The sequence below is a fragment of the Carassius carassius genome, chromosome 39, assembly GCF_963082965.1.
Source record: "Carassius carassius chromosome 39, fCarCar2.1, whole genome shotgun sequence".
Classification (NCBI taxonomy): domain Eukaryota; kingdom Metazoa; phylum Chordata; class Actinopteri; order Cypriniformes; family Cyprinidae; genus Carassius; species Carassius carassius.
The window spans coordinates 29,564,858-29,577,910 of record NC_081793.1 but is presented as its reverse complement, the minus strand read 5'-3'; the positions used below and the strand labels follow the sequence as shown (position 1 = coordinate 29,577,910).

The 13,053-nt window shown below is 40.8% G+C and overlaps 2 protein-coding genes and 1 pseudogene across 2 annotated transcripts; 1 reads left to right on the top strand and 2 right to left on the bottom strand.

The window, feature by feature from the left end:
• Positions 1-63: 63 nt before the first annotated feature.
• On the bottom strand, positions 64-956 carry LOC132121180 (leucine-rich repeat, immunoglobulin-like domain and transmembrane domain-containing protein 2; annotated as a pseudogene).
• Positions 957-2,502: 1,546 nt separating this feature from the next.
• Positions 2,503-6,585, bottom strand: LOC132121760 (leucine-rich repeat, immunoglobulin-like domain and transmembrane domain-containing protein 1). The gene is made up of 4 exons (XM_059531513.1): positions 5,603-6,585; positions 4,663-5,123; positions 4,257-4,562; positions 2,503-4,011 (listed from the first exon to the last, which is right to left on the bottom strand). The coding sequence occupies exons 1-4, from the start codon at positions 5,722-5,724 to the stop codon at positions 2,936-2,938; spliced, it is 1,965 nt and encodes a 654-aa protein (XP_059387496.1). The 5' UTR covers positions 5,725-6,585; the 3' UTR covers positions 2,503-2,935.
• Positions 6,586-8,111: 1,526 nt separating this feature from the next.
• LOC132121759 (RPE-retinal G protein-coupled receptor-like) lies at positions 8,112-12,823 on the top strand. Its single transcript, XM_059531512.1, has 7 exons — positions 8,112-8,393; positions 8,954-9,110; positions 9,436-9,557; positions 10,820-10,979; positions 11,256-11,373; positions 12,261-12,374; positions 12,485-12,823. Exons 1-7 carry the CDS (start codon positions 8,318-8,320, stop codon positions 12,611-12,613), a joined length of 876 nt encoding a protein of 291 aa, XP_059387495.1. The 5' UTR covers positions 8,112-8,317; the 3' UTR covers positions 12,614-12,823.
• Positions 12,824-13,053: the final 230 nt, after the last annotated feature.

Genomic DNA, 13,053 nt, shown 5'->3' with positions numbered 1-13,053 from the left:
CTTTCTGTGCTTTATCCTCTGATCTCCTCATCATCAGGCCTTCAGCCCTTCATCACCAGCTGCCTACAGACTGTCACACGTCTCCTGTCTCTCACGTCGCTCTCTCTGTGTGATGTACAGCTGTGTGCAGTGTGTTCTGGTGTTGATCGAGCAAACACACATCACAGAAGGCACAGCCAGCACCATGGCACACACAATCACAATAATGTCTGGCTCTCCGCTCCAGCTGCTTCACATCGCTGCCCATCATAAACACAGCACATTGGCCATCCTGCAGGTTCTTCACGTCACACACACTTCATATTTTGTAAGCAGGAGCAGGTCACTGACAGAGAAGCGGCTGGTTCCTGGACTCACATAAATGTTTTTTTTGGATGCATCATAATGGCCAAAATAAACCGTGAACCAGGTTTCTGCAAGTTTCTCTGTAGGTACAAACCACTCGATTGTGATGCAATAGAGGGTCTGCTTGGCTATCTGTACATCAATAAACACGTTTTCATCTACTGATGCCAGCGGTCAGGTGGGTGAGAGTCGGAGAGTGGAGATTTGGGATAGAAGGACATCAAACTGAATGCTGACAGACGAGTTACCCATGAAATTGTTGGCAGAGCAGGTGTAAACGCCTTGATCGTTGTGATCGATGTGAAGAGCAGGAATAATCAGCACAGAGATGATGGTGTCGCCATTCACTTAAGTCTGGAAAACTGAAGGTGATTAGATTAAAGGGATCATATGATGCGATTTAAATTTTTCTTTTATCTTTGGAGTGTTACAAGCTCTTGGTGCATGAAGAAGATCTGTAAAGCTGCAGAGACTAAAGTCTCAAATCCAAAGATATATTCTTTATCAAAGTTAAGACTCATCCACACCGCCCACCGTCTCTATGTTGGAAGATTTGCATAATGCCGCCCAAATGTTCACGCAAAAAAAGAAGGCCTACCTTTTATTCTCATTGTAGAATGGTTTTTGCAGCCACGGCCATGTTGAATGCATGTAGGTGCAACTATCAAGTCCGGTCACCCCTAAGTTTTAATATAGATCTAAGAACAATTAGAAGCAGCTGATCAGAGGACCTAAGGGATCTAGTTGGTGTGTGTCATTGTAGAAGGTCTGTGAGGTAAGGCAGTGTCAAACCATTTAATGTTTTAAAACCAAACAATAAAAGCTTAGATTCTATTTGGAAACATACTGGCAACCACTGTAGAAAAAACTAAGATTGGAGTGATGTGTTCTCATTTTCGAGTGCCTGTTAACATCCTAGCTGCTGCATTTTGAACTGCTTGCAGACGCGACAACGCTTTCTGGCTGACTCCTATGTACAGAGAATTACAATATTCAAGCCTTGAAAAAATAAAGACATGGGTGACTTTCTCAAGATCTTTAAAAGAGAGAAATATCTTAACTTTAGCCAGAAGTCTCAAGTGAAAAAGCTGGATTTAACGACAGTTATTTATTTGCTTATCGAATTTAAAAGCTTTGTCAAATAAAACACACAGATTTTTCACCACCATCTTATTATACGAGACCAGAGGGCCAAGATTAACAGTCTCAATCGGCCCAAAATAGGACCCCAAAAATGGACCCCAAAGGGAGCATATATAAAGAGAAAAGTAGCGGGGCAAGAATAGACCCTTGTGGGACACCACAGGTGAGAGGAGCTGAGGTCGATAAAAACTCCCCAACATTAACTGCAAAACATCTATTTGATATATACAACTTAAACCACTGAAGAGCCATTTCTTGGATTCCTACATATTTCTCAAGATAAGAATCAAGATAGTGTGATCAACAGCATTTTGCAGAAGTTTTTTTGCAGAACAACAATTGCAGAAGCCCCAGTCAACAGTTAATAAAATATCATTATAGACTTTTAAGAGTGCCGATTCTGTACTGTGTTTTGCCCTGACTGGAAAACCCCAAGTAATTCATTTTTCTCTAAGAAGGTTTTCGAAATCAGTCTAAAATTTGAGCAAACTGGTCAAGACGGCCACAGTCTTCTAAAGACAACTTGAGGAGCAGTTTATCCATGGTCCTAGTTATGTTAAGCTCATTATATTTAATCTGTCCTGACGCAGGTGGTGACGGAGTAAATGATGCTTCAACAAACCGCTTTTGTGATCAAATTAAATGGCTTATTTGCCATTTAGTAATGAATAACTAAAAACAGTTAAAAACAGAAAAACAAGATAAAACAAGTGTGAAGAAATATGAATTATCTCTATTATGTAAATATCTTCAGTACAGAACTAAATTTGGGATCTCAGACATAAAATGCAAAATATGAAATAATTTGCTGTGTTGCTCCAGACCTCTTTTACAGGAGACACGATCCTCTCCGCATGACAGGTTCAGTGGGGTAAATCCTTTTATCCTTAAAGCTCAAACTTACACAGGAGTTTCTAAATGTTGCTTTGAACATTCAGAAAATTAGGAATAGCACAGCTAATGTGTTTTCAGATGCATCACTTTATAAACAAAGAGGAACCATTCAGAAAACAATCATTTTATTCAATCATATTTTTAAACATATATTTAATATATTTGAGTACAGACATTAACATATTCCTGATATTGCAAATTATAAGCAGTTTTAAGGTTAAAGTGGAAAACAGAACAGTTGCCCCAGTACACTGTGACAAGATAACAGTATAAAGAAAAACAAGTAAAAAGGAAAAATTAAATCTTATTGCAAAATCCTGACAGTCCAAACAGAAAATCTTAACGCTTCACCTTCTGTATAAGATATATGAGTATTATGTGTTGCTCACAGACATTTCATTGCAGAATATAAACGATGAATGAATCAATGATAAACATATCATTGGAAAAGTGCATGACAAAAAAATAAATAAAAATTTCACACTTGAGTGATAATTTTCCCTTTTTGAACACTGAACTTTCTCTAAGGTGGTTATACCCTGCCGTTGGTCCATCAGCAGAAGTACTCGTTGGGTTGGCCCTCGGTTCTGGCCGTAGCCTCGGAGTCCACACTAGAGCGGGCCGAAAGCAGCCGGTTGGACTCGTCTGGGTTGAGTCTGGTGAGATATTCCCCCTCCAGCCCTTTGGTTTTGGTGCCTGGAGACAGAGTCTCAAACGTCACGTATGAGTCTTGAATGTCTTTGGACTTCCTGCCCATCAGTTTCTGCAGCCTCCTCTTTAGTGCCCCGCAGCAGACGATGAGTGTCAGAGGAACCGCGATCACGCAGGCGACCGTGATCACCACCACGTTAATGAGCTTCTGTGTGCCGCTGGCACTGGCCGCCTCGTCTGTGGAGAAAATCACACACTGCTCTTTCTTGGGGACGAGGCCCTTCACGCACACACAGGCTATGTACTTGGTTTTGGGCACAAGGCCTTCGATCGTGACGCGATTCTTGCCCGGGCCAACATTAATGCGACGCATGTCCCGCTCCCCAAAAACGGCGTAGAGAACGCTGAAGGATGTGGTGTTGGAGGCGGTGGGTGCGCGCCAGTTCAGTGAGACCGTGTGGTCAGTGTCACCAATCACTTTGACCGACCGAACCACTCTGCGCTCCGGACCCTGCTGCAGAGATGAAGCATTAGCCTCCAGGTTACTCAGGACATCTTTCTGAAGCTCCACCGCCCCGCTGTCCGTTCCTGTGGATGCTGTAGGTGCCGCTGTGGCCTTCGCTTTGGAAACATCATCAGAAATGCTGTAGCTTTCGATCTGGATGGATGCTGTGGCTTTGGGTCCATTGAGCGGCTCAATGATGGGCACAGCGGCTGATGTGGCCGGCGGCACGTATCTGGCGATGAGTTTCTCTTGATACGCCGCTCGGCCAAACCCACCATTCTTTTTTCCATGACTTCTCTTGGCAACCGCTTCATCGATTTGCCACGTATCGGAAATGACAAGTGAGATAATGGCATCGGCACTCCCGACAAAGTTAGTGGCTCTGCAAACATATTTCCCTGAATCCCTGTATGAAACAGCAGGGACGCTGAGAATGGACCAGATGATGCCCTCTTTAGAGATTTCCTGTTGAACTACAAGATCAAACAAAAAACACTCACTTTAATATAAGTTCTGCAGTTGCATGTTGCATCTAAGTGTGCAGTACAGTAATACATAACAGTAATTACAGCTAATTGTGCCTGCATACTCTCTTAATACACAAGCTACAGATTCAATTTCTTCAGCAGATGTGTTAACTACACCTGAACGATGTGTTTATCTAACAAAAGCAGTAAACCAAGGGAGACATGAGATGAGATGCAAACATCACACGTACCGGTGCCGTTCATGGGCTTGCGGTCGGCACGGGTCCAGGACAGCTCCGGGATGGGAACACCGATGGTCCCGCAGCGCAGCAAGACATTGTTTCCGATGGAGCTTCGGACCCTCGCGACGGCCGTGTGCACGCGGGGAACCTGACACTTGCGGAGCTCAGCATCAGAGAAGAGGACCCCCGACAGGCTCTCAGGTTCGGCGCAGCGCAGACGTGTATCGATGAACGCCAAGGAGGAAGAAGGAAACTTCTGGAACTGCACCAAATCAAAGAGACGACAGTCGCACTGCCAGGGATTGTCGTGGAGACCTGTGCAAATAACTGACACTTTCATCAACGTTTCTTCATTTGTCAATGACTAAGATTTTACAATTGAACTGAATTGGCTTAAGAGCAGAAACTAACTCACCTAATATCATTTTGGAATTCTCTGCATCCTGAGGAGGTTTCGGAGAGAACCACGAAGTAAGAACCTCGGCTGGAACGGTGGTCAGACTGTTGCTGGACAGATCCAGGTAGGTCAAGTTTTTGATGTAAATGGTTGCTTCAGCTGGGATGCTGCTGATTTTGTTGTTGTGCAAATCAAGGAGCCGAAGGTTTGGCATGTCCATCAAACATTCCCAAGGAAAGGAAGTGAGAATATTCCCATCCAGCCGTAATTCATCCAAGGCGTTAAGTCCTCGGAAACTGTCCACGCTGAGGGAGGAGAGTGAGTTGAAGGATATCCAGAGGTACTCCAGGCTGCTGAGGTAATGAAAGGTTTCGCTGGAGACGAGGCTGATGGAGGTTTTCTCGATGCGGAGTTTGGAGGTGTCCGAGGGAAAGTTGTTTGGGATCACAGTGAGATCGGGGTCGTTACACAGCACACTCCTATAAAAACACATCACACAGGTCAAGCGCAGCCTCCTTTTGTTGAGATATTTGATTAATGCCAGTCAATTACAGTGATCTGCATTGCTATAAAATAGTGCTATAACATATTCCTCTTTGACTAGATTTTATTCCTGACTTTACTTTTTTTGTGTATTATTATCATTACCTTCACACTGTCCATTTGTGTGTGTGTGTGTGTGTTTGTGTGTGTGTGTGTGTGTGTGTGTGTGTGTGTGTGTGTGTGTGTGTGTGTGTGTGTGTGTGTGTCTGTGTGTGTGTGTGTGTGTGTGATGAATACTAGAGGCCTGAAGCACCTCAACTAACAAGCAGAGAAGATTAAAAATCACACACACACGTTAATCCAACAACTAAATAAAGAGCAGAGACAATCTGGCGTGTCAATATTCTGCAGACAGTGGTCCATATGAGACTTTTCTACAGTAAGGCTTCAGATAAGAGTTCATGTGAAATCTCACCTCGACTTGGATCCATCGCTCAGTTTGTGGTAGAAGCAGCTGCATTGAGCAGGACAGGAGCTGCAAAGCAACGGAAGGCAGCACAGCACCAGCGCAAAAGCCCAAAAACCCAAAACACACATCTTCTATGCTACTGTTTCTGTTCTAGCTACTGTTCGGATGGGTTTGAGTCTGTTAATCACGCAGCACACGCAGCATCTCTGTGTCTCTCTCAAACACTTTCTGCTCGCTCTGCTCCAAATCCCCAGATAAAAGGGATAGAGCAGATTAGAGGAAGGAGTTGGGGTATTTTCATTTACACGATTATTCCTTCCTGGAAGCCCATAGGCTGTGTTCTTGTCTTTTGTATATATACAGAACAGACATTTCTATTTTGATTGGAGGGTTTATTTTAGACCTGGGATTGGACAACAGTTTGTGAATTCACAGCATCTTATTGGTGAATGGCTTTGTTTTATTTTATTTTCACCAGACAGATAGAGTGGGGAGGAAACATTCTATTGTTTTGTGATGTTGATTTGTGGAGATTATTTAAATAGAAAACTTTATAATAGACATAGAAATGGAAACCAAAATACTGTATAGGTTATTTATACATGCAAAAGATTAGTATTGTTAGTTTGACCTTTGACTCCATACCAATACATCAAACTGCACTTGATTCAATAATAAGCACACACAGGAATTATCATGTTTAGCATAAAACTCAGTGTTTATTATGAGTTAAATTGATGATAATATGAAAGATGCATATTTCAGATTTTCTCAGACATAATACTTTTTTTCAATCAACTTTACTCACAGATCTGTTCATAGTGGTTACCTAATATTACAATCTTTAATGTCTTTTTGGTCTATAAAGCCTATATGATTAAAGTAAAAAACATATCAAAAGCGGGGTGTATATGCATTTAAAACACTTGGAGGCAGTATAGAGCTAAAGTTTTCAAGTTCCTGTTCCAGTGTATATTTGTTCGAAATATATCTTGTATAGTACATATACAAATATTTCTGTATTATAACACTTATATATTATATTTGTTCCACTATTCAATGTGAAATTTTTTCCAGTGTCAAGACAAAAGGAAATGTGGATCAGATTTCATAATGTATATTCATACCAATCATCATATTCAGTCTATGAATAAACTAAACGAGTTCTCTGGCGCATTTAGAACTGTATATTTTAATTTATTAATTTAATAGGCACTTTTATCAAAGCAACTGGGGAAGCAACAACACGCGATTCTTCCTGCGAGGAAAAGACCAATGCTGCTGTGAAATGTGTGTTTTTAGAGAGTGTGAGATTACAGTGAACACATTTCACTGAAGTGTGCAACAGCTATTTCCCAACAGTATTAACATCTGAAACCTGAGAAAGGAGTGTGATCGTGTCCTGATCTTAATCTGATTCTTAGTTTAGAATGAGAACACAGTTCACCAGGGGAGTAAAGTTCGTTGTACGGTGGGGAGCGGACAATAAACATACAATTCCTTAAGAGCAATTTTTGAAGGGGACACAAATAATACAGCTAAAATCGATAAGGATAAGTATACACGGTGGAAACCCTTACTACAACCAGTGTAACAGGGAGAACGAGCCACATTAGACAGCTCGTGTCCGTTGTAGACATTATCCGTCAGGAAGGTAACATTATTGCTAACATAGCGGACTCACCCACATGGAAAGAACCTATATGTGGATATATGCGCATATATGATAATATATATCCTGTATATATGCCACATATAGGCAAAATTGAGGTGCATATATGTGCATATACAGGAAATATAGGTGTCCTGTATTGCTTCTTCATATCCACATATAAGCCCTATACATACAAGATATGTCTTCTATATAGCTAATGGCAGGATCTGGTCATTTTGTAGCTCATATTCCATTTTTGACTCTCATACATGATGCCTAGCTCATATTTTCTATTATCAAGGCAAAAACTAAGAATTAACGAAAAAAGTATGCAAGAACTTATGTATGTGCGAACATGTGAAATTGGTATCACATGTAATTGGCATGTTATGGAATTTAACTATGGCAGTATATTAACATGATATACAGAGCCGGACAGTAACGGAGTACATTTACTTGAGTACAGTACTTAAGTACAATTTTGAGGAGCTGTACTTTACTCGAGTATCATTTTTGGGGAGTACTCATGACTTTACTCAACTACATTTGAGAGGCAAATATTGTACTCTTTACTCCGCTACATTTCCATCCATAACCGTAAGAACCCGTTACTTCTTCCACCGGCTAAATTTGCATTCCAGGAGCTAAATATCAGGTTAGCGGGAAGACCGCATACTTGGCAACACTGATGGATGTAAAAGAGGAAAGCGAGCTTTTCGACCAAAGCACTGTGAAGCAAGGGAGGGGGGACTCGAAATGTTTCTAAACTTAAAACGCATTTTTGCCACGTTAAAAAAAAAGTTATTTAAAGTATAAAACATTGTAATTTACAATACACAGTGTGGTTTTTAATCTAATTTTTAGGGGGGGCAACCCTCAGATGGTGGGAGGGTCCTGTCTCCTCCGACCCCCCGGGATTTCCGCCTATTGATTTCACAAAGTTTTGTGGTATTAAAACATTCTTGCGGAGATTTGAGAGGCTATAAACCTCACACGCGCTTTCACAGGGACATAAACACACATAAAGCCTCTGTAGCGCAGCGGACCTCAGTGAGAAACATCTGACAATGGCTTCGTACACGTTACCGGAGGGATTCAGTGACTTTGACATGTTCGCCTTCGGCTCCGCGCTGCTGGTGGGCGGTGAGTGATCCTGATCAATCAATCAATCAATCAATCAATCAGTCAGTCAATGCATTCATTCATCAGTGCTGTACTGTTCTTCATCTATAAATGAATGTATTGACAAACATAACTGCGTAATTCAGTCCAGGGTCGCCTACAGATCAATATGTCTGGCTATCGATAAATGAGCGCTGCTCTTATTGATCTGTAAACCCCTGATCTTCTGCTTGTTGGTTGCTGGTTCATCAAACCCGTGCATGAATTTAAACAAATTTCACATAACTTTTTTTGAAAAGGAAGCTTGGTAAATAAACAAACTTAGTTTCTGAATAAGTTAAACTAATAGTAATAATAATAATATAAAAGAAAAAAAAGATAAAAGAGATAGTACCGTAGTACAATGATGGTAAGTGATGGCATCATATCAGAATTGCACTGATTGGTGCTTCCTTGTTAGTGTGGATTGGTAATTCTTCTAACAGCATGCATGATATGTTATTTTGTTATGATTGCTCTTGTATGCCATGCACAGTGTTATGAATTCTGTTCAGTCTGAATATCTGAGTATTTTCTTCTAGGTCTTCTTGGTTTCTTTCTTAACTTCATCTCGATCATGGCGTTCCTCAGAATCCGGGAGATGCAGACGCCCAATAACTTCTTCATCTTTAACCTGGCTGTGGCCGATCTGAGCCTCAACATTAATGGTTTAGTGGCTGCTTACGCCAGTTACCTGAGGTGAGACTGCCCTCAACTACAGCATCAATCCACAACACAATCTTCACGAATTTAACACTTGCTTCTGAAATTTAGAAAATTAAAATTTCAGAAATTGTTGAAAGGTATGACACAAATAAATAAAAAATAATTATATGTATGGTGTCTGTTTGCTAATTGGTGTTATTGCAGACAAGGAATTTGACTTGAAACAAAACTATCCACAGAAATATATCCGCTAGACACAGAACAACACATGGTCTTAATATAAAAAAGAGAAATATCAAATGTATGTATGTGTAAATATTCAACCCCTGTGTGTCTGTGTTTCTCTGAACTCTGGAAGATACTGGCCGTTTGGGTCGGAGGGCTGTCAGATTCATGCTTTTCAGGGAATGGTGTCGATTCTCGCTGCCATCAGTTTTCTGGCTGCCATTGCTTGGGACAGATATCATCAGTACTGTACTAGTGAGTATAAACAGAGAATCCATCTGCCATCCAAAAAATTTTACTTTATTATCCTTCATAGTTGACACACAAGACCTGTATAGTACTCATGTTTCTGTAAGGCTTGCTTTGGGTTTCATTATCAATTTTAATACAGCCTTTGCTGGGTACATACCAAAGATTTTTTACATCTTATAAGATTTTCAAAATGTGTTAGACCACAAACATGAGGATAAAAAATCCTAGAATTAACCGTTTTGCTCCTATAGTGTGTATAACACGTGAACAGATTTTCAACTAGAGTCTCGACTGTGAACACAGGAAACCTCGCAAAATCTCGCGAGACTTCAGAATAAGCATGGCGGACGAAAGCAGGAAGAAATTGCAATGATAGTGTTTGGAATGATTTTCACAAAAAAATTAACTGAAAAAAAGGGTTTGGGTGAAGTCGTGGAGACGTTACAGAGTGAGCTAGAGGTGAGCAATGGTCACAAAATCACACAGCTATGTTTTTCATAATTGTTGTTCTCAGGTCTCTCTTGGGCCTCGTCCACACGGAGACGCGCTTTGCATAAATTTTGTATCGTATAGGCGTTATGTCCACATGGATCCGGCGTTTTGGAAGAGTGAAACCGATATTTTATGAAAATAAATCATTAAATTGCATAAATCACACACAATATTTATGTGCATAGTCCATGTCTTCTCTGTTTTTAGTGTATCTCTGTGGCAGAATTACAGCGCCACATGCTGGTCTTTCATGTATACTGCATAGTTTTGTGTGGATGCGGATATTTCTTGAGACGAGAAAAAAAATAGATCGGATAGGGAAAGCTCTGGCTTCATGTGGATGTAGCCTTGGAAAAGAGATCTTATTCTGCAATTAATTATTAGCTTATTGAAATCAACAAGCTGATCCTCCATCTCTGCTGTCCACATCAATTTCACTCTGTGCTGCATCATGACTGCTTCGTGAAGGCGTTTGTCCTCGGGGTTCCCCCACACATCAGGATTTCTGATCATAAATATTAAACATGTTGAATATTTAGGATTCGCGATCGGGGCGACTACGGCGTTCTTCCGATCAGGTTCGGACACTTAACACACCTCACACATAAAACATAATCTGTAGAACCATCAAGATAATCGGGACATAGCTTGGATTGTCGGAAGGGGGGAAATCAGCTCAAAATCAGCCCAATTATCTTTTGGTGTGTACCCAGCACCTCCTGCTCTGTCTCAGCTGACAGGCTACACACTGAGTTAGTTGCATTTGTTTCCAGAGCAGAAGATGTTCTGGAGCACATCTGTGACCATCAGCACCATCATCTGGATCCTGGCCGTGTTCTGGGCGGCTCTACCGCTGCCGGCCATTGGCTGGGGCGTCTTTGACTTTGAGCCGATGAAAACATGCTGTACGCTCGACTACACACAAGGAGACCGGTACATCCATCTCACAAATGAGAATCAAAGATACAAACAGACTTTGCTCTAGTTTCTTTGTTTTGTAACTCACACAACTCAAATCAAAACACGACAATGCTACTTTAAAAAACTGCTGCACATTACTAATCAGAAATAACAATAAGAAAGATATTGACAAACAATATTGTCTGTTTGCCCTGCTTGGAAATGACTACTGCTCATTTTGAATATTGGGGCTAATGTGAATTGCATACACGAGTAATGTGGTGTCTTCTTCTTTGCTGTCTTCTTCAGGAGTTACATCACCTACATGCTGTCCATCACTGTACTGTATTTAGCATTCCCGGTTATGGTTTTGCAGTCCTCCTACCATTCCATCTATGCATATTTCAAAAAGACGCACCACTTTAAGGTACTCACACACTTCTTATTCAGCATATGATCCAATTAGATACACAATGTAACAAATGTTCGTAGATCAGGAGGAAGGAGGTGAGAAGCAGTGAACAGTTAAACATAATTTAACAACAAAAACTTAAAATAGCGCGATAGCCCCTCACAGACGACTGTCTCGCACAAACAGAACCAAACAACATAAATAGTCCGGGCCTGGTCCTCTCTTGTCCTTCACTGTCGTCACTCCTCGTTTCATTCTTGCGGAGCTCCTCCATGGGACTCGAGATGCTCGCTCATCATCATTCGATCCACCAGCTCTCGGCTCCGCCCCCACTGCTCTTGGCTCCACCCACACTGCTCTCTGCTCCACCCACACTGATATCAGCTCCGCCCCGTTTCTCACGCACAACAATTCTTCATTTGTAGGAACTTTTGCTGCCTTGTGATTTCACTTTGCACTTTTCTTAAAGTAAACTTTCTTTGTAATAAACTTTAAAAATTCATCATTTTAAATTCATTTGGTATTTGTGTACAATTTATCATTTTAAGAAATTGCTCTTCCTTATGATGTTGTCATTTTCAGTTATCAGTTTTTATGACCAAAGTATAATCAGTAACCAAAGATGCATTTTGTGCAGTAAATTCAACTAAACCAAATTTAGTTTATGCTTCATGCTCTGTGGGCTGTAATGTTTTACTCTGTACGGATGGATGAGCCACAGGAAACCTTCTGATGCTCAGCACTCTGTGTGCTTTAAGATCCAGTTATAGCATTAAAAGTAATACAAGAGTCAGATTTCTGGTCTAGTGAAGATAAAAGCATGACTAGAGCAGACCGTGAATGGCATGTGTGTGTGTGTGTGTGTGTGTTTTGTGTCAGCGCTTCTCCTCTCTGTCCTACAGTTTAACACAGGTTTACCTCTGAAAGCACTGCTGTTCTGCTGGGGTCCGTATGTTCTGATGTGCACATACGCCTGCTTCGAGAACGTTAACCTCATTTCACCAAAGCTCAGAATGGTAAGGTAACAATCAAACACTGGTGATCTTCAAAATCTTTCATCAGCTTGATAAATCATTGTGTGTAATTCAGACATCTCAGTGTTGATGATGGTCGTCTGGTCCTCTAGGTCCTCCCAGTGCTGGCCAAGACGTCTCCGATCTTCCACGCAGTCCTGTACGCGTTCGGGAACGAGTTCTACCGTGCAGGAGTCTGGCAGTTCCTCACCGGAGAGAAATCTGGAAACAAAAAGAAATAGTGAATGAGCTTTAGCCATGTATTGTTGTATTCAGATGACTCTGCAAGAGTTTACATGTGATATGACTGTAATTTTCTGTATATGTCAAATCAGTGCCTAAAACATTTGTCAAGAGTTTCATTTAATAGTTCACTGAAGACTGACACATGAAGCCTTATTTCAGTTTTCTGGTGTGTGAGTTATGACATAAACAGTTAATTCAGGACACAATCATCTCACCATTTCATTGTTCTTGCCTTATAATCGCTGTTGACCAATGCATCAGAATCCAGAATTTCTTTTTTTTTTTTTTTGTATTCATGTGTAAATCAGTGAAGTGAGAGAATTTATATATATATATATATACTATTTTCCAACTTAAAACACATGAATATAGACCATAATCCTAATAAAAAATAAAAAATAATTGTAAATAAAATGAGGGAGTCTGCAAAATAAGA